This window comes from Prionailurus viverrinus, chromosome E2, assembly GCF_022837055.1.
Source record: "Prionailurus viverrinus isolate Anna chromosome E2, UM_Priviv_1.0, whole genome shotgun sequence".
In the NCBI taxonomy this organism is placed as follows: Eukaryota; Metazoa; Chordata; class Mammalia; order Carnivora; family Felidae; genus Prionailurus; species Prionailurus viverrinus.
In genome coordinates, this window is record NC_062575.1 from 52,341,037 (window position 1) to 52,365,832 (window position 24,796).

General features: G+C 61.6%; 2 protein-coding genes and 1 long non-coding RNA gene across 9 annotated transcripts in view; 1 reads left to right on the forward strand and 2 right to left on the reverse strand.

Annotated features, from left to right (window-relative positions):
• PRKD2 (protein kinase D2) overlaps positions 1-2,295 on the reverse strand; it is a 34,426-nt gene extending 32,131 nt beyond the window's left edge. Inside the window, exon 1 of one of the 3 annotated variants that reach the window (XM_047835204.1) lies at positions 1,320-2,295. In XM_047835204.1, coding sequence (XP_047691160.1) covers positions 1,320-1,559 — 240 coding nt within the window. In that variant the 5' untranslated portion in view covers positions 1,560-2,295. The remainder of the gene's footprint in view (positions 1-1,319) is intronic. The other 2 variants (XM_047835205.1, XM_047835206.1) reach the window with 2 other exon arrangements.
• LOC125152799 (uncharacterized) lies at positions 1-7,523 on the forward strand. The gene is made up of 3 exons (XR_007147324.1): positions 1-159; positions 637-698; positions 6,965-7,523. It is a non-coding gene; the product is annotated as an uncharacterized LOC125152799 (long non-coding RNA).
• STRN4 (striatin 4) overlaps positions 4,849-24,796 on the reverse strand; it is a 26,483-nt gene continuing 6,535 nt past the window's right edge. The window contains exons 2-19 of one of the 5 annotated variants that reach the window (XM_047835212.1): positions 24,471-24,588; positions 23,522-23,625; positions 22,921-22,994; positions 21,796-21,874; positions 18,789-18,986; positions 16,754-16,895; positions 13,373-13,532; positions 12,687-12,821; positions 12,230-12,345; positions 10,506-10,681; positions 10,380-10,427; positions 9,956-10,077; positions 8,629-8,799; positions 8,330-8,470; positions 7,791-7,889; positions 7,592-7,678; positions 6,047-6,282; positions 4,849-5,815 (exon numbers count right to left, since the gene is read on the reverse strand). In XM_047835212.1, the coding sequence (XP_047691168.1) occupies positions 6,113-6,282; positions 7,592-7,678; positions 7,791-7,889; positions 8,330-8,470; positions 8,629-8,799; positions 9,956-10,077; positions 10,380-10,427; positions 10,506-10,681; positions 12,230-12,345; positions 12,687-12,821; positions 13,373-13,532; positions 16,754-16,895; positions 18,789-18,986; positions 21,796-21,874; positions 22,921-22,994; positions 23,522-23,625; positions 24,471-24,479 (2,031 nt within the window). In that variant the 5' untranslated portion in view covers positions 24,480-24,588 and the 3' untranslated portion in view covers positions 4,849-5,815; positions 6,047-6,112. The remainder of the gene's footprint in view (positions 5,816-6,046; positions 6,283-7,591; positions 7,679-7,790; positions 7,890-8,329; positions 8,471-8,628; positions 8,800-9,955; positions 10,078-10,379; positions 10,428-10,505; positions 10,682-12,229; positions 12,346-12,686; positions 12,822-13,372; positions 13,533-16,753; positions 16,896-18,788; positions 18,987-21,795; positions 21,875-22,920; positions 22,995-23,521; positions 23,626-24,470; positions 24,589-24,796) is intronic. The other 4 variants (XM_047835211.1, XM_047835209.1, XM_047835210.1 and 1 more) reach the window with 4 other exon arrangements.

Below are 24,796 nucleotides of genomic sequence, written 5' to 3' on the forward strand. Positions count from 1 at the left end.
CCACCCCCCACCCAGTTTTCTCACAGAGCCGCCCAGTTGGGTGTGAAAACTAGGCCTCTGGGTTTGGGGATTGGGTGGAGGGTGAAGGAAGCCCCACGTGTTCTTGTCTGCTGGGAGAGGGTTCAGGTGACAGGGCCTAGGCCCTGACTGCTTGGTCCGGTAGGTGGGGGGGAGGGGGGGCGGGGGGGGGGGAGAGGGGGCTTTCTCTAGGTGTCAGTTGCCTTGTGTGTAAAATTGGGGGAGTTGGCTCGGTTCCTGAGGTTTCTCGGAAGCCCAAAGGATTCATTATCAGGGGTCTGAGAAGATTCTGGAACGTGGACATTTTGGGATTCCAACATGCTCACATGATAGTATTATATACATCTATCTCAGGTTCGAACATATTCTATGTTTGAGGATTTCGCCACCCCAGAGTAGCACGGTCTGGTATTTTCATGTTCTAGAAATCTAATACACGAGGATTCTAGTGTTTGAATATTTTACCATTAGGATTGCAAGCAACAACCCAGCATTCCAAAAGTCTAACATGTTCACAGTCTAGGATTCCAGCAGCCCAGGAATCTAATATTCTAACATTTTTACAGTCTCGAACTCCAACAACAGAGAATCCCACTCTCCTAACTTTTGACGTTCTAGAATCCACGCATTGAGTGCCACCTGATTCCCTCTCGGCCCGTGATCCCCAGTTTCTCACCGAGGTAAGGCTGGGGTTGGGGAAGGCCTGTTTTCATAGGCCGGCATCAGACCTGAGGAGTGGGGACAGAGTCCCCAGAGCTTCTGGGGGTTCCAAAGAGGTGCTGGCCCCACCACACACATCTCAGGCCTGGGGGAGGGCAGAGATTGGGCTCTGAGACCTCACTTACCCCACGGCAGCTAGTGCAAGCGCCCACACCCACACGTGTCACCCGATAGCCACAGCCAGTGCGGCTTGGATTTCTACTGTTTCCACCAAATGGGAGGTCCGGGATGGGCTTGAATGCGGAGGTCCCCCATCTGCTCACCCCACCGGCCCCTTCCTTCCCACTTCTACACCTAGCTGGCCTCTGCCTTCCTCCCTGCTGGCTGCAGAAAACAACATACAGGGACACGCAACTTGGGGAGACCTTTGGAGCACCCCACCCCTGCCCTGGCCTCCCTCAAAAGGAGAGTGGGGTGAGGAGGCAACTGGGGGGCTAAATGCCCCACCCCCACCTCCCAGTCGCCCAAGCTTTCATCGTCCTTCTTCTCCCTCCCCTATGCCGGGCTCCAGGCCACCTCTGGCAGCGCCCCGCCCCCTGCAGACCTCTCCCCAAGCTGGAGGAGAGACGCTGCCCCCTCACCTTCTGGTCCACGATGGAGCAAGCCAGCTGCTTCACATGGGCCAGCTCGGAGGCGGTGGGCAGCAGCACAAACTCGCGGGTCAGCCCGATCTGGATGTGGAAGGAGACCCCGGAGCTCGGGGCTGGGATCTGGGCCAGCTGCGGTGGCGGCGACTGCAACTCCAAGCCGCCGGGGGGCGGAGGAGACCCAGGCCCGGGAGAGCCTGGGAGCCCGGCGAGATGGGAAGGGGGGGCGGCCATAAGGGAGAGGCCCGGGACCGGCCGCCCGGCGCCCACCCGGGATCCGGCTGAAGGAGTCCGGGGACCCCGGGTCACTGGATCCAAGGGAGCTCGTAAGCTGGTAGCGGGAGTGCGGGGATCCCGGGGCTACGAGAAAAGAAACCTAGCAGGTTGAGGGCACTCGAGGATGGAGGGACCCTGGGAAATTAGAGAAGTGTGATCTAGTGGATCAGACGCCCGGGAATCATAAAGGAGAGATCAAATGGTTTGAGGCACCCAGAGATTGAGAGATTCTAAGAAATCAAGAAAATCTAGCAGGTCGGGATCTCAGGGATCAGGAGAGCCCAGGATCCAGAGGCCCCTTGGGGAGAGAAAGGCTTGAGAAGAGAGCGGGCGGAGGGGGTGGGGGGGAGTAGGATCGCAGAATCCAATGGCCCTAAGAAGAGGATCCAATTAAGAAGGGGGCCCGAGGGGATTCACCAGACCCTGGGGGTGGAGGACAGGAGTCTCTGAGTCGGGGATCGAGTGGATCCCAGGGATCCGACGGGCCCAGGGATGGGCAGAGGGATCCTGAGGGCCGGGGTACTAAGGAGGGAATCTCACGGGTCTCAGAAGTTGGAGAAAAGTTCGGTCGGGGGCCGTGGAGAAGGGGGCGTTCCCAGCGGCGGTGGAGGGGGCGGAGGGGGGGGCAAGGGAGGGTCGCCCGGCGCCGGGCGCCGGTGGCTCTTTTTCCCCCTCCAAAGTTTAACTCTGCGGCTGCGGCCCAGGAGGAAGTGTCCGGAGCGATGGCGCAGTCCGCCAATCCGCGCGGGCCTCGGTGACGTCGAGATGGGCGGAGCCTGTCGAGGGGCCGGGGGCGGAAGGAGAGGGCGGGCCCCGCACCTCCGAGTGGGGGCGTCACCTGCCCCTCCTGGGTCCGGGACTCTGGGGTGCGAGACGCAGGGCAGGGCAGGGATCCGGGACCGATTCCTACCCCCCAACACACCCAAGTCTAGAAAGTTAACTATTCCCAGAGTTGGAGAGGAGGGGCGAGGCACCCTCATCCCCGCCACAGGTCGCGGGGGCCCGGGCTGAGGAGGCGCCTGGCCCTTTAAGGAAGGGGGCCCGTCTAGCCTGGCCGGCATCCGGCGCCCACCGCAGGGGAAAGGGTGGGAAACTGGTGTCAGGTCCAGCCCGCTCCGGGATCTCTGAACTCGGTCTGCCTCTTCTCAGATCGTCGTCCTCCCCACCCCTACCCCACCCCGCCCAGGAGAGGGGGTGCTGTAGAGATCCCTCCCCCCCCCCTCAAGCCCGCTACACAGATGGGGAGGCAGAGGTCTCCAGATGGGCAGAAGGACCTTGACTCATGTCTGTCTCTGGCAATCTTGGCAAGGTGCATGGAGAAACCTGGAGGGGCTGGAGCTGGATTATCTGTGCAGGGAGAGTCAGACCCAGGGCCGACAGAGAAGGGGTGTAGTTTCCTTTAATCAGCTCGCCACTCCGCCCCAGCCCTCAGGAGTGGAGAGCCACAGACCGGGAGTTGGGGGGGGGGGTGCCTGAAAGGGCCATAGCAACCGGGGAAGACAACACCCCCACCCTCACCTCATAGAGGGAGAACAGTTTGTTCTCCTGGGGGAACTGTGCATGTGTCTGTGTGCCTTTAGGTGAGTGGCTTCCCCTCTCTGGGCCTGTTTCTCCCTCTGTTAGATGGGACTGATAGGACTGGACCCCAGAGGGTCTTTGTGGGGATTAATGAGGTTGTATGATGGCGCCTGGCACACAGCTGAGGTTCAGTAGGTGGTGTCCATCACTGTAATTTGCACAAATAAAGGGGTAGGCACCTCAAGCACTCAGGGGTTAAGTAGAGTATGTTCATTCAGTCAGTCGTCTCAGGAAGCATTGAATGCCGGCCTACTACGTGCCAAGCTTGTCCTAAAACAGTTCCTCCAGCCTGTTCAGGAGCAATTCAGACTCGATTTCTCTTCCCCAGCTAATAAGAAGAGTGGCTGCCATTAGTTTACATTCAGGAAACAGAACCCCCCCGTGGGGCATTACGACTTGTCCGAGATCACCACTGAAGCTGCTACCGCCCCCATCCCCTTCACTGAAGGTTCAAGGCCTGGCTTTGAGCTCCAAAGACATCCCAGTAGAGATGGGCCACCTGCCCGCCTGGGTTCCAGACCAGCAGGGCTGGCTGGGGCTGGGGGCCTCGAGACGGGCCCCCCTTCCCGGTAAAGGGCTGCTAGGGGCAGCTGAGGTCGTCGGTACAGTAGCGACTGCCACCACATCCGGGGGCTGGGCCGGCTGGGGCTGGGGAAGGAAGGAAGTCTGAGGCTGGAGTGAAAACCCAAACCACCACCTGGGGAAGCTGCTCAGAGCCCAGAGGGATGAAGGGTGAACAAGGCCACGTGGAGCTCACAGTTAGGCTCCTGTCAGTGTCACCTGATGGCCATCTGCCAACCTGCATCCTTCTTCAAGCGTTCCTGGGGCCCCGACAGGAGCCAGGTCCTACTCTGGGCACTGGGGCACAGCCCTTGACAACCCAGGGGGTGGGCCTTAGCATCGGGCACGTTGTATACAGACTGTGCCGAGGGCCAGGGGTGTGCAGAGGGAGTCCCACAGGACTGGGTACAAATTCTGATGACCTTCTGGAGGCCCTGAGCAGCCCCCCGCCTGCACCCCGTTTTCTGTAACTTGGTCTAACAATCCCACTTTGGGAGGGTGTCATGAGGACCCAGTGAAATAGCACGTGAGGAACTTGGTGTGGCATCTGGTTCCCACTGGGTGCGTAACTGACCACTTGGGTCTGACCACCTTGGTGAGGGGAAGGGACTCCTCAGGGCTCCTCCCCGCATGGCGGGAGCTCTCCCTTCACCCTCCATGGTGGCTGAGGCTCTAGTAAGCCCAGGCCCACGTGGGGAGGACAGGCGAGGTGGGGAGTTAAGTACTCAGGATGAGCCCTCTGGCCTCCTACCACCCATCACACATGGGGGCTGGGGGTGGGGAGGGGGAGTCTCAAGCTGTCACATCATGTCATGTTTCTCAGGGCTCTGCCCCCAGGCTGCTGCTGAGGCCGCTGGGGAAGGAGTGTGCTCAGGAACAGAAAGGAAGGGCCCGGGGAGATTCGGTCCTGTGCCCCCATTTCCGGCCCTCCACCCACAACCCGCCCAAACCCTGGGCCCCTCTCTGGCACACCCCCCCCCCCACCCTACCACAAAACCCCAACCCATCATCCCCTCCCTGAGCTCCACCCAGCCCAGGCAGAACCCATTACCCCTCTCCTGACGTCCCCGGTCCCCTGAGCCCCCTCAACAGTCAGCACCGCCACCCATCTTACTCCAAAGGGTTTATTGAGACAAGTTTCACATCCAAGTCCAGGGCAGAGGGGACGGGGCTTATAAACAGGAACCTTGAAGGGGGCCCGAGGGCTCAGGGTGGAACCCAAAAAAAGAGTGAAATAAATAGAGGAAGAGAGTGGAGGGCCAGGAGAGGAGACACAGACTATCACACAGTGATAACAACATGGGTGGGGGCGGGGCTCCATTAAAATCCCATTTATTTATACAGATATACAGGGAGTTGTGGGGGACCAGGGGGACCCCCTCCAGCCTCCATGCCCCAGGGAGGGGTGAGAGAAGGCCATCTCTCCCCATGGGTGACCCCTTGGGGGCTGGGGGGTTGCCCTTGGAAGAGTGCTGGGGGAGGGAGGGGAGAGGGGTGGGCGCCTCCCCCGAGGGCATCACCTGATCCCCAGGCAGTTACTGGCCCTGGAGGCGCTGGGTAGTGTCTGGAAAGCTGTGTTGAGGGAACTGGAGGAGAGGGTGGTGGACTGGGGCTAGCTTCTGGGGTGGACCAGGCCGGGCGCTCCCCGCTGAGGAGGACCAGGGTCCAGCTGGTGCCATGGCTTCCCAGGGGACCCAGAGCGGGGGCGCCTGGGGCTCTTCCCGGCACAGCTACCACCCAGGTCTGGGAAGAAGGAGGGGGGATCGGGGGTTCAAAGAGAGAACCTGGCACCTTCTGGCGTCTTGGAAAAGCTGATCCCCAAGGACACCCAGCCCTGGCTGTGCTGCACCCAAGAAAGCAGCTCAGATACCAGGACTGGGTGTCCGGGTGCAGAGAGGAAACTCCTCGAGGACGTCCGGGAGGGTAAGTCCTGAAGGAGGCTGCCCCCCAGGATGCTTGGGGAAGGGGAGGCTGTGGGGGATGGCCTCCCAGGGAAAGGGGCATTAGCACCACCAGGTTCCAAGGCAGGCGGGAAGAGGCCGGGCCTCCGGGCCTCCGCCGAGGCTGGGAGTCGCCTGAGGGAGACAGAAGGGAGGGGAGACTGGAGCATGACACCCCGGGTACGAGAGGTCGGGCCACCTCCGTCCCCTCTCTCGACACCCAGGGCTTTTCACCTTGGGAACGTGGCCCCCTCCTGAAGTGCCAGGCAAAGGGATACATCTGAGCTCCCTCCCGTCAGGGGTGAGGACGCAGAGGGTTTCTAGAAGCCTTCCCAGACCAAGCCTCCCTCCTGTCCGGCCTCTCACCTCAGTCCCACCTGCCTGGCCCCGCTCCCCAGCCGAGGTGGAGGCCGGGGCGGGGCCAGGTGGGCATCATACGAAGACCTTGGCCAGGGCGTCGGCGCCTGCGCTGGCAATGAGGGCCTTGCTGGGGTGGCACGCGACAGCGTGGATGGCCTCCTCGTGCTTCTTGCGGTGGGCCGTGATCTCCTGCACGCACGTTTTGTTGTCCAGGCTCCACAGACGCAGGGAGCAGTCATGGCCTGCGCAGGTGTGGGAGCAGAGAGCACTGTCCCCCAGCAGGTACCCCGGCTTCCCCGAACCTCCCCCACTGGAGGAGCCTCAACAATGGGGGGGGGGGTCTCCATCCTCTTGTCCCCCACCTCTGCCGGCCACCACCGCCAGCCCAAAGGAGAATGCTTTTATCCCAGGTGGCCGTCCACCCATTAGTTACCAAGTGTTCACCGGGCACCTGCGTACCAGGCCCCGGGGACACAGTGAACGTCCTGGGCAAAGCTGCCCACCCAGTGCTGTTGACGTTCCAACGTGGCCCCCGGTAAATGAGAAAACAGGAGGAGCAATGCCAGGCGGACAGCAGCACCGGCACAAGCTGGTCACCGTGATGACAGAAGGGCCACGGGGGTATGCGGAGGAACAGCAGGGGTGGCCAGGGGACGGGCAGGAGGCGGGTACGGCTGCAGCAGCCTGAGCAGGAGCATGGAGAGGAGGCCAGAGAGGGTGGAGCGGACAGGGCCGGGCCCTGGGGCAAGAGCCCCCTTCAGAGACGGCCCGAATTCTGCCCGAATTCTGCGTCCGAAGGACCAGGCTGGCTGTGGTGGAGGCTGGCTCGATGTGTCCCTTATATACGGAGGACCTGGGCCCTGTCCCAAATCCTCTCTGCCCTGGGCTTGACCTCCCTGACACCCCCTCTACCGGCACCTGCAGGCACAGCTGCTACCGTCACCAGGCAAAGACCCAGCCACGATGGGACCAGGCCCGTCCACGTGCTCTCCCACGCCCTCTGTGTGCTCGCTTGCAACCCCCCACATACTCTGACAGTGGGGAGCAGAGGTGAGCGGAAGGAGGCCCCTCGCCCATGGCACTCCTGATGGCCCGGCACACGCTTCACCTCCCTTCCCCGTCTGCCCACATCGCACCTCATCCTTCTGAGGCACAGCCCCGTGGTGGCCGGGCCCCAGTGCCCTTATCCACGGAGCACGTGGCTCCAAATGCTAACAATCCTGTGGGGACTGAGAGCCAGACACGCTCGGACTTGTTCCTGCAGCCAACCCACCACGCTCGACCAAATCACGGAACCTCCACGAGCCCGTTTCCGCATCTGCACGCGGGTATAACATACCCTGCCGACAGCGTGATCTGGATGAAGCGGGAAGACGCACGCAAAAGCTTCCAGTGGGCTGAGCGTGCGCGGTCTCTGCCGGGAGGCTCCCTGCCCCTGCCCCCCTGCGGGAGGGGGCCCCAGAATACACCCTCGTGACCAGTGCCCGCATCTCTTCCTCTTCGGCTCCCACACACCCTTGCTCCTTAGGAGCCAGGAGAGCCCCCACTTACTTCCCGACATCAGGAACACGCCGTTGGGGTCCACGGCTAGGCAGGTGACCGCGTCCAGGTGGGCAACCATAGAGTGCACGGATTTCCCTGAGAGGAGAGAAGGTGGGCGGCAGGTTACTTTCCCTTGGCGGGGAAGGTCAAGGGCCCGACGGGACACCGTGAGCACGAGCGAGCGGGGACCAGGAAGGCTGGGCCTCACCTGTCCGGCTGTCCAGGAAGCGGATGCCTCTGTCGTCGTGAGCGGTGATGGTGAGGGGCTGGTTTGGGTGACTCACCACCTGGTTGATCTGGGTTGGGCCTGGAAGGAGAGGAGGAGAGGGAAGGATGTCGGGGAAATCAGGGAGACCAGGACAAAGACCAGAGGAAGAGAACCACGGCTCCACGGCCTGCTGTCTGCTCAGCTGGCCGGGGGCCTGGGCTCCCAGGCCTCTCCCTTCCCTGGGCCACAGTGCTTCATCCGTAAGACGCCTGGGGTGCCACAGGATGGGTACGAGCCACCCATAAGGGCCATGGATTCTGCCAAGAGGCTTGGCGGGCGAGTTCCTGATGATCTCTGTCCCCTCAGCCCTCCCGAGAGCCAGGCAGCTGCTGGGACCTTATCTCCTTCCTACCCAGAGCCCCCGAGGGGGTAGGGGAGACATCTTCTGCTGATGAGACACCGGCTCAGCAGAGCCACAGGAGGAACCGGGGCCCTGGAGGCATTCAGATACCAGCCCCTGTCCCTGAGGCCCCTCTTACCACTGTTCCCCCGGGATTCCAACGAGAGGAGGGCACTGCCAGCCTCCAGGTCGTACAAGACGGTGTCGCCAGAGCGGAAGGAGGCCACGATGTGGGCGGGCTCGGTGCTGGTGAAGGCCACTGAGGTGGGGATCCCATGATCTGAGGGCACAGGGAAGGGAGGGCTGCTTAACAGACCTGGTCCTGCCCTGGGGCTGCGGGACGGGACTTGGGAAGCCTGGGCCCCTCGTGGGGAGGCATGTTCCTCTGTGACGTGTTCCCACGCCCACCCCGCGCCCAGCCCTGCTCCCCCGACTCACCGCTGGCTGTGAGGAAGGTACAGAGGCAGGTTGGGCTGCTGCTGCTCGGGTCCCAGATGCGGATGGTGCCGTCAGCAGAGCAGGAGGCCAGGCGCTGGGAGGTGGGGCTGAAGGCTAGGCCCCATACAGCGTCCCCGTGGCCCTCCAGCACGTGGCTCAGCACACTCGGGTCTAGACCCAGCGGAGGAAGGAAACAAGCTAGGTCAGGGCCAGCGGCCCCACCCCAGACAGCTCCAGGGCACCGACCCCTGCTGAGAGCCAGGCTGCCCGGCTTAGCCGCCCGTTCACCCAGCTCTACCCAGACTCCTCCTGCCCTCGGAGCCGTCACCGCTGGAACCCGCCGCAGCGGCCGCGCACACCCTGACCACTGGCTCTGAACAGAAGCTCCAGAGGGCAGGGATTCCCTTGCCACGCCCGCAGGACCCACCATAGTGCCTGGCACAGAATGAGCGCTCAATGCACGAGTTTTAGGACTCGGTGAAGGGGAACAATGGTGGCTCTGTGGCCCCAAGACCCTCTGCAGCTTGGGACTCGTGAGTCGTGCCCCACTCTGCCTGCCTTGGCTCCTCGCCCCCAGGGCGCAAGCCCTGCCCAGTCTCTCTAAAGCCCTCTGATCCTTCCCACCTCTGCCTCCCCCGTCACTCAAGTCCACACGGCGTGCTCTGGTCAGGCCCTGCTGACTCCCAACGCGTGGCAGCTCGCATGGCCCAGAGCACAGACTACCTGGGACTGACCCTTGACCTTTTACGGGGTGGGACTGTTCTTGGGAAGACACAGACCTCTGAACTCTACCACCACAAAGCAGTAAAGAGCCACGCGTGCGGCCAAGAAAGTTATCGGAAGAGGCATCAGAAGGAGGGGGACGTACAATAAACAGCAGTGCGGTCACTTTGCCACTTAACTCTTAAAGGGGTGCCAAGGATCAAGTGCAGACTTCCTACGGCCTGGCCCAACTAACTTGTCCCCTGTCACCTGCTCCACTTCTCACCGACTGCCTGCACTCGGCCACAGGAAGACACCGGCAGGGCCTACCAAGCCCCTGCATGGGCCGGTCCCCGGCCCCGGTGTGGATTCCGAGTCCGCTCACCTGCCAGCTCCTCTAGGAAGCGGCCCCCCAACGCCACCGCTTTCCTGCCTCGGCCCATCTGACCCCCGTCACAGGCTGAACACGAGGCTCCGGGCTCACCCGGGCTGGGGGCACACGGTGCGCCCCCCGCCCCCCGCCGCCCCCCGGGCCCCGCATCGCTAGGCACGGGTGGGCACTGAGGGAACGAAGAGGCTCCGGTGGACAAGGGGGGTGGGAGCCAGAGGAGGGAGCCGTCCTCACCGTAGCCGTCATAGGGGTCCACGTTGAGGTCCGGAATCTTCCAGCTGTGGATGCGGGCGTCGGCCCCGCCGCTGTAGCAGTACTCGCTGTTGCTGCCCATGGCTACTGCCAGCACAGGGCCCCTGAAAGGTGCGAAAGTGGCGAAGGAGAAATGAAAAACTCAGCCTCAGCCCTCCTCCGGCCCCCTCCATGGGATCTTGAGGTCCTCTGCTAGATTTTTCGAGGACGGCCAAAAGGAATCCGGCCTCCGGGGCTCCGGTGGTGCCCCCGGACCGGCCTGCCCCTAGCTCCCCACACCCATCTCCTCCTCCGAAGGCTGCGCCCAGAACCGGCCGTGGGAGCGCCGTGTCTGCAGAGTACCGGGAGCAAGGGGGTGTGTGTGCAGAGGGCCGGGGCCAGACCGCCTGTGGGGGCGCTTCCCCACCTGTGAGCCCGGAAGGCGTGGATAGGCTCCACATCCAGCGCGGCGTTCCTGGGGGAGGCAGAGGAGCCGGATGTCACCGAGAGCCCCTCCCCTCCGCTCCCCCCAACCCGGGGTTGCCGCCCTCACTTCTTGGCCGTGACAGCTTTCTGCAGGTTCCAGAGCTTGAGCGTGCCGTCCTCAGAGGCGGTGAGCAGGGCGGCCTGGCTGTGGTGGAAAGCCAGGGAGCGCACGCCGTCGTAGTGTGAGCGCAGGGTGAACTTGGGGTTCCACGTCTTCTTAAAGGCATCTTTGCTGTCAGAGAGCTGGGGTAGGGGGAGGTGCCTCAGCGTCCCCACGGTCCCGCAGACACGGACTGACATCCAGGAGGCCAAGGACTGGTCCCTTCCCCACCCAGACCCACAGAGGGGGCTTCGGGAAAGCAGTCAAGTCAGTTTGCCCCGCGGTGCCAGGTCCCTGAACTGTGAGTACCCGAGCAGCCTGACCGCCTCTGTGGGGGTCAGTGTGGCTTTCCTAAGGTGTCAAGAGAGCAGGACTTAACCAGATCAGGGGAGGGGACTGAGGGAGGACACTGCATGAACAAAGTCCCTGAGGCTGCAGGCCAGATCTAGAGCCTGAGGGGAGGCCTGGGTTGTAGAAAGCAAGGGAGAGAGCGGCAGGAGCTGGGGCTGGAGCCACTTCTAGGAACCCGTGTCTCATCCTAAGTGAAACAGGGAGCCCTGGAAGGGTTTAGAGCAGGGAAATGACACGGATTGGATGTAGGAAGATACGAGTGGCTGCAGGGGCCAAGGGGCCCTGAGAGAAACCTCTCAGGCAAAGAGAGGGCACAGAGACCACATGCTGGGGAGCGGAAATGGGGACAGGTATGCACAGAAGGGAGAGACTGGGGAGCAGAATTAACAGGTCGCTGGGGGAGTCCCAGAGACCCTGCAGGTGCCCTGGTGGATGGTGGTGTCACTCTCTGAGCAGGGGACCCAGGGGCAGCCCATGGGGAAGGAGGATGAGCAGACTGTCAGGCGAGATGCCATGTCCTGCCCCAACACGGGCTCCACAGCTGATCAAGCCCTCGGTCTGGGCTCTATCCCCAAAGGTCCCCACCGCAGCTGTCACCAATGCCCTCGTACTTTAGGGCCAGAGGCTCCGCCACTGTGTGGTTACCCCCTCACAGGCACACACGCCTGCTCGAAGCCTCTACTTCGGCCCCCCTTCCTGGCATCTCACAGCAGGGCCCACAACCCTGCTGGGGAACCAACCGCTCGAGATCCTGCTAAAAGCTGTGGTGAACGTTCCTGGGGGAAATGTGCACATACACCCGATGCAGAGACCAGAGGGCCAGAGGCCCATCTGTGGGTCTGGGGCTCAGAACACCGGCCCTAAAGGCCTCCCTGTCACCCCGGCCCGCCTGCCTACCAGGCCCCATCCACGCCTGGTTTTTTGGTTTCTGGCTGTCAAGTTCAGCTCAATTCCTATCTCCTGCACAAGTCCACTTCCCCACGCTGTGCCAACCCAGAGCCCCCTTCCCCTTCCGATGCCGTCCTGCCCTGCCGCCAGCCCATCCGGGGCCTGGATGTGAGGGGCACGTAGGCCAGGGGTGGGAGGGAGCACTGCCTACAGGAGATGGCAGGGGCCGAGGTGTCTTCCAGACCCTGTGCCTCGGCGACCCTGTCAAGCCCCGTGCCGAGTACATGTCCGCACCCCTCTGTACAACAGGTGAGCTGCTGAATGACCTCACAGCGTCCTCCCGCTAAGGGACCCAGCGCAGGCCAGGCACCCGGTCAGAGCTCAGCAAGAGTGGGCACAGTGCGGGATGCCCAATGAGGGCCTGTGGGGGGTAGGGCACCCCAAGAACTTACATCACAGCTGAGGTCGTTGTCGTTGGTGACGGTGAGATCTGCCAAGTCCCCCAGGCTCACCTCCCCGCCCCCGATAGTGTCCATGATGAAAACGTCTGAGGAGAAGCCAAAGGAACCTGGTAGGGGGAGGGGAGGGAAGGGGCGGAGAGGGGCAGGGAGAGAGAAAGAAAGACAGAAAGAGGCAGAGGGGGAGATAAGGAGTCAGAAAGAGAGAGGGAGAGGACGAGATCAAGAATCACAGCTGGAAAGAAAGAGACAGGGAGAGACAGACAGACAGACAGGGCAGGACAGACAAAAAAAGAGGGAGACAGACAGACAGACAAACTTTTGGGACAGGGAGGCTGCAGACTAGAGGCCAGGCTTCGACCCTGAGGACACAGAAGCCCTGGGCTTAGCTCTGCAGCCCCCCTCTGCTATGGACCCCAGGGGACTGGGCCGGGGGGGAGGGGCCGCTTACCTTCGTGTGGCCGGGGCTGGGGTGTGCCAGGAGGGGGACCGGTCACTTTAGGGGGCAGCCCATCCACATCCCGAAGGTCGGCCAAAATTCCCTGGAGTTTGACCCGCCGGCTTTCTGCAGGGACAAAGCACGGGGCTGGAGCCCGTGTTCCGGTTCACCTTAGCCACCGGAGGCCTTTCCTGCCAACGTGAGGTAGCCGGAAAGTCCTGACCAGGGAGCGCCAGGGCTCGAAGTGGGAGTGGGGTCAGGCAGAGGAGGCGCACTGAGCTAGGATGCTGTGGTGCCAGCCTTGCGGGGAACTCAGTCCCCGGCCATCCTGTGTGACGGCCGAGGGCCTCGTGGCTCGGGGTCACAGAACAGGAGAATGCAGCCCTGCCCTGCCTGCCTCTGCCTGCCAGGTCCTCGTCCTGTTCCCTCCCCGAGGTCCAAGAACTAGACGCTTGCGCGGAGGGCCAGAGGCCCCGTTCCGGGAAGAGCTGGGCCCGCCTGCGTCCCCACAGGGATTTTCCAGGGAAGGGGTGAGGGCCCGGCCGCCACGGTGTGGGGCTCCTGCTCTCCTCGGCCACCCTCCTCTCAGGAAGCGTATCCGTCCGGTGGAGACCCTGGGGCAGGAAGCAGCTGTGGGCGGCCGCGTGTGCCCCTACCTCGCCTGGTGAGGACGGCTGGCCAGAAAACCCTCAGCTTACCCAACTCGTGGTGGGTCCCCTCTGCGGCACATCGTCGAGGGTCCGGAGAGCCCTCCCCATCCTCTCCCGAGCCCAAGAAATCGAACTCGTTGATGGCATCTTCAGAGTCATCCTCCTCGTCCTCGTCCTCCATTTCAGGCACCAGGGCCTTGGAGGGCAGCTGGGCATGGAGGAAACCAGACGGGTCAGGAGGCTCCCGCCCGCAGCGCGAGCCCAAGCCCAGGCCCGCCGCGCCTCCAGGAACCAGCTGGCCCTGCCTGGAAGAGTCCCACACCGGACACAGCTCCACCTCCCTCCCCTCGTGCCCCCTTCCCCGGGGCCAGGACGCGCTTTGGTGGCAGCGCTCCCCCTGCTGGCAGCCTTCAGGGGCCGAGGCGGCCCCACAGCTCGGAAGTCTCTTCCTCCTCCCGGCCACCCCACCCCTGCCCCCACCTGTGATCCCCTCACAGGCCCCACCCTCCCCTTCCGCAAGCCTGTATGGAGGGGGTGGGGAGAGGCAGACAGCAAAGGCCGCCGCAGGGCAGAGGGGAGAGACGTATGTGCCTACGTGTGTAAGCGAGTGTGCGGAGACGCACGATTCGAGTGGCACGGACGCGCGGGCGTGACGGTGGCAAAGGCTTATCGAACTCCGTGCCAGCCTCTACGCGTTCTTCAGCGCACCAAGCGAGCTTCACCCGTGTGACTTCGCAACCTTGTGAAGAGTTGGCATCGCTGTGCTTATTCCCATACTATAGACGAGGAAGCCGAGGCTGAGCAGCGAAGCCCCGCATCCCAGGTCCCCGGTCCAAGCCGTTCTCGAGACGCTGAGGCGGCTCTGGACCGGAAGATCACCGAGGGTCCTCCGAGTCTCCCTTCCATCTTGCTGGGTGGGCTGAGGCTCCGTAGCGCGCGCCACCTTGGACCGAGAGCGCACAGCAGCGTCCCCCCCGCCCGGAGGAGCAGGATGCCAGGCAGGCGAGGTCTTCTGCAGGGTCACGACCAAACCCTCTCGTGTTCCTCCCTCCGCAAGCTCGGACCCCATCCCAGACGTGGGACTCCGGAGCAGCACGGCACCCGCATTTCCCCACGCGGCCCGGCCTTCCACAGGGACACCCGCATCCGATCCTTCACCCTCCTGCGGTGCCCGCGTCACCACGTCGTACACAAAGTGCCGTCCGGGGGCTGTGTGCGCGCAACCCCCACGGCTGCCTGAAATGACTCAGGGGGGTTCCAGGATTTTCAACGACAGTTCGGGTCTCTCTCTGACTTCTGCTCTAGGTGCTGGTGTCAGAGCACACCCCGGCCCGGCATGGGGACTCTGGCGACCACCGGCCTCAAACACCACCCCTTTCGGGGAATCTTCTCCCTCCCAAGTGTCCCCGGACTGGACCAAGTCCAGGCACTCACAAGGCCAGCTTCAGTCAGACCGCAGGCTCCTCGAGGGTGTGGCTGACCGCCCCCCCCCCCCCGCCCCCACGCAGGCCCAGCACTCCAAGCCGGCACAGCAGGCTATGAATCCGTGGAGTCACAATCGCTCAGGCGTCCGTGAGGCGCCAGCCACTGGCCTGTGTGGGAGGACCAGAGGGACAGGACGAGGCGACCTCCTCCTCCTTCCCTCAAGGATTGGCCAGCGTGCCCAGAGAGGCCCCAGTGGGGCCAGAGCTCTGCAAAAGCATGGAAGCGTAAACAGGCGTTCTCCAGGGCCCACGACACAGGTGTCCCGTGCAGTTCTGTTCTGCCCACCGTGCCCAGCGCTGCGAATACTGCCACCACCGAGCACTGGGTGCGGCCAGCCCCAGCGTAGCCAAGGACTCCACAGGCACGAATTCACGTTAAAGAAATCCTCAACAACCCAGAGACAGAGACAGCGAGCCCCCGAAACTGCCACTAAGACAAAGAGAATCACATGCCCGAAGGCACACAGCCAGGCCAGTGGCCGCTGCGGGAGCCTTAGAGGTCTTTGGAAGAACAGTCTGGTCACTAAAGGTCTCCTGGGTGAGACAGCGGGCCCGGGGAGGCGCGAGACCCCTGTCTGATGAGCCTCCCCCGCAGGGCCCGCGGGACAAGTGCGGGGACAGACACAAAAGCCCGAGGGAGTGTAAGTCAGCGATGATCTCTGCTGGGAGGAGCAGAGAGGAGCAGGCAGGCCTCCCAGAGGAGGATGAGGTAAGAGCTGAAAAAGGAGTGAAAATCCCAAGAGGCACACGAGAGACCACGAACAGGATCAGAGGCCCCAGCCTCGGAGACATCCTGATTCTCCCGGAACCCAGCTCCAGCGTCCTGGCTCTGTGCGTTCCCCAAGCGCCTACGCTAGGCGGGACCCTGTGCTGAGCCGCACCGGGGACCCTGGAGACAGAGCTGTGGCAAGGACAGACGTGGTCCCACACAGACGTGGGGACACCAGACAGGGAGGACCCAGAGCGGTCCGGGTCCAGATGGCTCCGACCCTGCCGAGGGAAGGGGAGGAAGGGCCGGTGAGAGGTCAGAGAAGGTGGTGTGGAGGGGCGGCGGTGGAGGGGCGGCGGCGGAGGGGCGCTAAGGTGAGGCTGAAGGAGGCAGAGAAGGGCTCTGATGGGAAGGCCCCACACAGGCCCCCTTCGTGCAGCCCGCATGGCAGCACGTCCCTTGGCACAGGACTGCTTACCAGCCCTCCGCCGGCTGCCGGCTCCCCATGCCAGGGACCGGACCTCTCTCTCCATGTCGCCGCTGCTAGAGCAGAGCTAGGTCCGCACAGGCCCAAAGCGAGGTTTTTTTTTTTACTGGACAGGTGAGGTGAGCCCACATCATGCCTGGGGACGGTGCCACCGAAACGGCAGGAACACGGTGGCTCTGGCAGTCGAGGCGCAGGGGTCAAATGGGGCATGGGCCATTATCTTGTAGCCAAGCTGAGATCTGGACTCTGGCCTGCGGGGGGTGCCCCTGGGCCTCGGTCTCGACCAAGGGCAGGATGGACGCTCAAAACTACCAAGGCCCCCACGGATGCCCCAACCTGGCCCCGGGCTGACCGCAGCGGCCATCCACGCCGGGGGCTGGGTGCTGGGAAGAGAAGAGCGGGAGGACACTCGCTTGCGAGCACACTAAGTCCCCGCCTGGTAGTGCTCACAGTCTATCGAGGGAGAAGACAGAGAGCCACGTGGTGTGGGTGATGGAGGTCAGACTAGCCCAAGGGACAGAGCGCGCGGAGTGGGCAGCGTGTGGCTGGCCCAGTCTGGAGAGTCGAAGCCTCTCGGAGCTGAAGAAAGGATGGGAGGAGACGGGTGGGGGAAGACGAGGCCCCGACGGGTGACCGAGGCAGGGGCGTGGCCAGAGACACGGCCCCAAGAGCACCCAGGGGGGCACTGTGCCGCCGGCACCCAAAGCAGGGGGGCCCTCCCGGGGGAGGGGATGGGGCGGGGAGCGCACCTTCACCCGCTGTTTCTTGTGCTGCACACTGTCCAACTCGTCGTCCTCGTCACTGTCCTCGTCCTCACAGCTCTGCAGGAAGGGGATCTGCTCCAGCACCGAGCCGCTCAGGCGCTCTTTGCCATCTTTGCCTGCCGCGTTCCTGCCCACGACAGGGGGGCAGGGGGGGCATTAGTCCCGCCAGGTGGCAAAGCTCAGAGGTGGCCAGAGCCTGGCCCCGGCGCTCAAGGGGGCTGAAACCACCATGATCACACACGGGGCTCCGATCGCAGCCTCTGACCAACAGACACTCACCCCACCCCGACACCTTCACGTGCCGGGTCAGGAGAGTGGGCCGAGGAAGTGTCGCTGACTCAGCAGCCCCTGTTCCCACGGCCCGGGCAAACCACAGGCGCGGATCAGGCAAGCGGCAGACGCGCCCGGCGGGAAAGATGAACCGGTCACTCTGAAAACGCCCGGGGCCCCGTGGGCGGCCCAGCCGTCAACGCACCTGCACCCTCCCGACTGACACATGGCCTCCCATTTCCACTCCTGGCCAACCGTCTGATGCCTCCAAGCGGATAACGGGTTTTAACAAAAGGGTTATCTGCCCAAACCTGACTCCAGGGCAGAAAAGTGGGTGGAATTCAAAGTTCAGATAAACACAAACATCCTCCTTTATGGCCACGGGGCCAATGCTCCGGAGAGTTCCTGCCAACTGCCCAGGTCTACGGTCACTGCCCGGAGGACAGATCTTTCCTCCGGGCTGCCAAATCCAGCACCGCGTCCTGGCCGCATGGTGTGCGGCCTCCCAGCAGAGCATCTCTGGGGTTTCCTTCGGCAACACGGCTGCACCGGCCCAGCCTCCTCGGCTGCTGCCTCTAGCCTGCCAACCCCGCCCGCATGCTGGTGAACTAGAGGGGAGTTCGGAGTCCAGCCCCCACCACCCCCACCCCATCTCCAGGCTGGCCACGCGTCACCTGCGCTGGGGGCCGCCCGGCCGCAGACTCCGCCCGCCCTCGATGGCCCCCTCGACGCTGCTTCCACTCGGCTCCCCTGTCGCAGCCAACGCGGCTCCCGTTGCTTGGCCCGAACCCCAGAGCCACCCCTGGTTTCCCTCCCCGCCCCGACATCCACTCCTTCCAAAAGAAAACCCACGGGGAGGCTGGCCGCTTGGCGCGCCCTCCGCTTCTCGCCAGGACGCCGCAGGAGGCTCCCAGCCGCACTCCTGCTCCTGCCCTCCAGCCCTTCCTCCTCGAAGCCGACCAGCACACCGGATTGTGTCACACCCCCGCTCGAAACCACGGGCTTCCCACAACCCGTAGAGAAGAATCCAAGCTCCCTATCGTGGCCGGTACAGCCCCATTTCATCTCACTCCTGAGATTTCAACCTCACCACAGACCACAGCCCCACATGCTCACTCCCTGCAGCCACACAGGCCTGGCCGCGGGTTCCTCAACGTGCCAAGTCTCGCGACCCTGACGGTCGCTGTTCCCGTGGGCGGCTTACTCCATCTCCTGCGGTTCTCTGCCCAGATGTCACCCCGTGAAGAGGCCCCCCGCCGCCCATTCAAAGCAGGGCCACTGCCTATCACTCTTCCTTCTTCCCCTTCTGCACAGCACTGAACGTCACCAAATGCTGAGGAACAACTACCAGTGAGACGACGAACAAGTGAGAGCTCCCCAGGGCGGAGGCCGTGTATTCTGCTCCCCACCGGGGGCTGGGGGTGCCACCCAGGCTCTGCCTCCGGCTGCTGTCCCACGTGCCGAGCGGTTTAAGGCCTGAGCCTCAGAAGAAGTGCCGTGCCGGACGTGAGCCGTGACGCGAATCGCCACGAAGATGACGCCACGGGAGCATGTGCAGGGGGACCCAGAAGAGAATCCAGGGATCCCACAACGAAGGCACTGAAGGCTCTGGAGCAAACGGACCCACAATACCCGCCAGGAAGGAAGTGGCCACCAGAGCACCAGGGAGCACCGTTGGCTTTTCTGACATCGGCCTTCATCAGGAGGGGACACAGAGGAACAGACCTGCCAGGCCTCACCAAGGGCTCACCTTTTGATCTGCTCTTCGATCTGTTTCACCAGCAGCGACTCACCCCCGCTGAGCCCCCCGGGGCCTGGCGTGGCCCTGGAGCCACCTTCGCTGGGCTCCACGGCCCCATTGAGCTCCAACGAGCGACCTAGTAGGGACCGCACGCGTTTGGACCGCATGTCCAGGATGGTGTCTGTATAGCCCACCTCCTCCAGGTACCTGCAGGGAAACAGCACTGGCGTGGGTCAGGGGTCTCCTGCAAACTGGGACAGACTTTTTGGAGAAGCAACTTAAGACGACACATCAGGGGGCGCCTGAGTGGCTCATTCGGTTAAGCGTCCAACCTCAGGCCAGGTCATGATCTCACGGTCCGTGAATTCGAGCGCAGTGTTGGACTCTGTGCTGACAGCCCGGAGCCTGGGGCCTGCTTCGGATTCTGTGTCTCCCTCTCTCTCTCTGCCCCTCTCCCACTCCCACTCTGTCTCTCAAAAATAAATAAATGTTAAGAAAAAAATAATAAAGACTACACACCGGTATTTTTTTAATTAAAAAAATTTTTAACGTTTAAATTTATTTTTGAGAGAGGCAGAGTGTAAGTGGGGGAGGGCAGAGAGAGGGAGACACAGAATCCAAAGCAGGTTCATTCTGAGCTGTCAGCACAGAGCCCGACGTGGGGCTCCAAACCCATGGACCGTGAGATCGTGACCTGAGCCGAAGTCGGATGCTCAACCGACTGAGCCCCCCAGGTGCCTCTACACCAGTATTTTAGATTTCCTTTTTTTAAGGTTTATTTTGAGAGAGAGGGAGAGAGAGAGAGAGATGGAACACACACATACAAGCAGGGGAGGGGCAGAGAGGGAGAGACAGAATCCCAAGCAGGCTCCACGCCATCAGTGCAGAACCCGATGTGGGGCTCAAACTCAAGAACCGTGAGATCATGACCTGAGCCGAGATCAAGTGTCGGATGTTCAACGTACTGCACCACACAGGCGCCCCGGCACAGTATTTTAAATAAGCATACCCTGGCCCCGCTGTTTCACTTTCAAGTCTATTTCCAGGAGAAGCCTTTATACACAGGCACAATGCAGCCACACAGATGCTTGCCAGGATGTCGTACATAAGAGCCAAAATGCAGGGGCCAAGCAACATGTCCACTTAAGAGGACCATGGCCGCAAATGACTGATGGGGACGCTAGGCAGAAAATAAAGGAGGCAGAGTGCCAAGACGGCCACAGTAAATGGTTTCACCAAATAAGTTATGTGATCCATATAATTCAGTTAAAAAAAAAAAAAAAAGTGTTGGGGCGCCTGGGTGGCTCAGTTAAGTGTCCCGACTTTGGCTCAGGCCAGGACCTCACGGTTCACGAGATCAAGCCATGAGTCAGGCTCTGAACTGACAGTGTGGAGCCTGCTTGGGATTCTCGGGCTCCCTCTCCCTGTGCCCCTCCGCTGCTCCATCTCTCTCTCTCCCTCTCTCCAAATAAATAAATAAACGTTTTCTTAAAAAGTGTTAGGGGCGCCTGGGTGGCTCAGTCAGTTGAGCGTCCGACTTCGGCTCGGGTCATAATCTCACGGTTCGTGAGTTCGAGTCCCGTGTCGGGCTCTGGGCTGACAGCTCGGAGCCTGGAGCCTGCTTCGGAGTCTGTGTCTCCCTCTCTCTACCCTTGCCCTGCTCACACTCTGTGTCTCTCTCTCAAAAATAAACAAACAACAACAACAAAAGTGTCAATGTGTGCAAGAGTATAAGATCACACACAAACACATTTGAAGTATGCCCCCCCCACAAGGCCTGGAAAGAGACAGACACACTAAACTCAACAGCAATGACTTTCAACCTTCAGAACAAGGGATTCGAGATGTGAAATAAACCTTTACAACTTACTCTACTCACTTCTACAAATTAGTTTTTATTACTTCTGTAATTACAAAAAATGGAAACTAGCTGGGACTAGTCTAAAAGTTAAAAATAGGGGGAAAAATCAATATTGGGTATCTGTGGCTTTAAAAGATAAAAGAGTCCCTCGCTGGTCCTCTGGCGGCTCCTCAAGAAGCCTTTTATGTTCACCATGACCTTGTCCCTTGGGGACCCCCGAGACTGCCCCTCACACACTGGAGCACACCTGCCTTCACCTGCCGTGTCATCTAGAGTGCCTGCCTGTGTCCGAGGTCCCCTCTACCCCCGCAGGGGAGAGGCAGGGAAGCACGGTGGTGAAGAAGCTGGGCTCTGGGGGTGGACCCCCAAGATCACCTCTCGGACCCTCCACTTGACGGCGCTGTCGTCTTATGCAAACACACGCCCTCTCCGCACCCATGCCGTTAGGGGAACTCTAGGAGCTTACCGCACAGGAAGTCTCGCGAGGAATCAACGTGAGCGCGACATTCAGCACAGCGCCAGGCACATAACAGGCGCCTGGCAGGTGCTGCGTGTTACAGCCATTCTGCTGTGACTGCCTGCACACACTGGAAGCTAGCAATGTGCTTCCAGATATTTAGCTTAAGGAAATCAGGGACATGGGGGCGCCTGGGTGGCACAGCCGGTTACGCATCCGACTCCGTTTCGGCTCAGGTCATGATCTCACAGTCCATGAGTTCGAGCCCTGCATCGGGTTCTGCTCTGACAGATTGGGATCCTCTCTCTCTCCTCCTCTCTCTCTGTCTCTCCTATGCTCTCTTTCTCTCTCTCTCAAAATAAAGAAACCTAAAAAAAAAGTCACTTCTTCAAATAACAAAAATAAAAAAACACAAACCTCTTTAATAATAAAATACCCCGTTTTAAAAGCCAGAGGCCTCTGGGGTCACTTCTCAAGAGCAAAGGTCCCCCCATGTCTGCCTCCTGCAGCCAAGTCTTCCCTCCAGGCCAGCCTCCACCCACAGCACGACAGGCCAGCAAGGATCCAGCAAGGACAGTTCGATGTCCTCCAACCACCCGGCGGGGACAGGGAGGACTATGGAGTCTTCAAGTTGATCTCCCAAGCCAAACACGTGCCTCTGCCTACCCCAGCCCGGCACCCCTGCCCTGCACACTCACTGTCGGAGAAGCTGGCGCCCCTCCTTCCACACCAGCGGGCTGTTCTCCAGGGTGACCGACTCCATGGGGCCATTGGAAACTGGAGAGTGGAGACAAAGGAGGCAGGTTGTCTTGGGGTGCCGCCACGTAGCCATCACCTCCTCCCCCTTCCTCACCCTCAAGCCCTAATGAGTCACTATCAGGTCACTGTCACAGGTCCTATCGAGTCCCTACCTGACGGCGTCGGAAACCTACTCCCCTCTCCCCTCCACGCCCTCTACTCTCCTTGTTATTTTCCTACACGGGAATCCGATCCTGTTCGGAGAGCGAATATAGAGCAGGCTCTGTACTTCAAATCCGGTTCTGCCATGTTCCGGCTGTGTGCCACTGAGCAGGCTGCTTTACGTCTCTGAGCCTCCGTTTCCTCTTCTGAGAAAATCAGTTAATAACGGTAGCACCTACCTCTCGGGATCCTTATGAGGATTAAATGAGACCGTCTGTTTATTTTATTAACTACTCACTCGGCATCAACCAGGCTCCTGACTGGGCACCTGGGTGACATCAGTGACCAAGACCCCTGCCCTGTGGAGCTCCTGTCCTGGTAGGAGGGGTCTGACATAAATAACAGCATCGCTGTTCACGCGGCACTGGAGGCCTTGCTGGGCCGCCCAGCTGGTCGCCTCCACTACCCCCACACCACTTGTTCCAGTCTCACCCAGTAACTCCCTGTCCCCTAACATACCCTCCTCCACATCGTCGTGCTTCTGTACACGCGTCCCTCTACCTGGCACACCTGCCCTCCTTACCTGTTGGTGAACAGAGCCCTCTTCCAGGGAGCTTAGAACATTAGGGACGCTGTCTGTCGGTTTCACGGAGGGACGGCAGGCAGGACAGGCCTTCCTCACTCTCCACCTCGCTATCCACCACCCTCCCCACTCTGGGGCCCTGCAGAGCAGCCCACGAAGAGGGGCGCTGAGAGTGAGGTTCAAGCCCTCCCCAGCCCCCCCACTCGGCCAAGTCTGCTTCCTGTGGAGCGAAGTAAGAAAGAGGCGACCCCACTCTGAGCCACGACGTCACGTTCAGGGTTGTTGGGAACGGGGGGGGGGGGGGGGGGGTGCCAAGTAGGGTGGATCTGACGGTGGGTACCTTGTTCTGCCAGTTCTGGCTTCTTCTCCCCCTGGTTCAGGTCTGTCCCGAACTTCAACTTGTGATACTTGGCCCTAAAAGAGCAAAATGATTACTGGAGGACAGATGCAGAAGAGCGGACTGGGCCAGCACTCACCTCAGGCGCCCCAGATTCCAGGGCCCCCCCAGCCCACTCTCCTACCGCCCCCACCCCGGCCTTCAGGAAGCAGCGCTGGTGGGAGAGGCACCACACGTGGCGTTGAGAGGGACCCACTCTTTGGAGTCAGGCAGACTGGGGAGCTACCCCGGCTCCAGGAGACCCCGAAGAAGTCCTCACCCTCTGGAAGCCTCACCTGGACCCATGAGGCGGGAGGAAGGGGAACGAGGGGGTGAGCATTCGGCAGGGGCCGCCGCCACTATGAAAACTGTTAGCAGCCGTTATCCTGAACTCCACCTACGGCGCCCTCTTCTGCCCCCCCCACTGGAACCACACGGCGGTGGGCGACGGGGAAGAGAATGCCAGGCTCCAAACCTCCCTCAGCCGGAAGGCATGTGGCCGGCCTCCTGAGCCTCCATCCGGGCCTGACTTCAGAAGGCAGGATTCCAGGGCAGCAGGGCTCACCTTTCCTGCTTCAGGGCATACTCCAACATCTTGATCCGTCGCACCAGGTCTGTCTTGAGGTTCTCTTGCCCTTTCCTTTCTCCCTGGAGGAAGGCTACCTGAGCCTGGAGGGATAGGAGGGAACGGGAAGGCAGCAGGGCTCAGGCTCACTGATGTGTGTCCCTCGCTCACGCAGGGACAGTCAGCGCCAGCCCCTACCCCCACAATGACATGCAGCAGCCACTTCCTCAGGCGTGAAGGCCCCGAGCCAGGGTTCAATGGAGCAGCGACAGGGCATGCTGGATCTGTTTCCAGAGTCCCCTGCCATGTGACCCACCGTGAAAGAGCTGAGGAGGAGTCTTTAACCCTTGCAATTAAACTGGGGCCAGCTCGGGCCTAACGTGGCCCCTGGCTTTTGGGGAGAAGCCGGACCAGGGACGAAGGCGGGGGACGTAGGCATGAGGAGCCCTGGGCTCCTTCTCCCCCACCCTAAGGCAGGTGCTGTCCCCTACAGTGCTGGTGGAGGTGGCGTCTCACTATTTCTACCAGAGCATCTGTCTCTGGGAGGCGTAGGAAGCTACTTCTGGAGCTTAGGGACAAGAGTGGGTGGCTCAGCTCAGCTCCCGCTCCAATGCAAAAGCTTTACCACCCAACCCCCACCGTGGGGACCACGCGTCCCACCGGAGTCTGCCCAGGGTGAGCGAGACATGCCACAGACATGACCCAGGGCCCCTGCCAACCACTTCACACCGTCTGCTGGCATGGGCTACCCCAGTCTGCTCTGGTCTGTCAACAGGTCTTTTGGAGACACTGGGCCAACGGCCTTCGAGGCAGGATCCTGGCCCCTGACCATGTTCCAGAAGTCCTGTGCCAAAGCCCTGAGAGCAGGGCTCAACCCTGGCTTCTCCCCAAGTGCTCCACTGTGACAGGCTGGGACAGCCTGAGCTCCAGGCCGGGCTCGGCCACTTACTTGCTGCATGATCTTAGGCAGGTCACCGGCCTTCTCTGAGCCTCCATTTCCCCTTCTAGAAAATGGGGCTCACGAGAGTGCCTGCCCCTCATGTGTTAAGTTCTTCTCAGTCCGAGGCCTAGCACAGAAGAAGGGCTAATAAATGCCAGCTCCTACCTATTATTTTTATTCTCCCTGTCCGTTCTTCCGCAACGCTGAAATGGGCCCAGCTCCTTAAGGGAGTGAAGAGCCCTCTGAGACCCAAGCCCCATTGAGCGAGAGGTCTGTGGCTTACAGGCCTCCTGCCCCACAGGCGGCTGCGTCGTCTTCGCAGCCGTTCCCCAAAC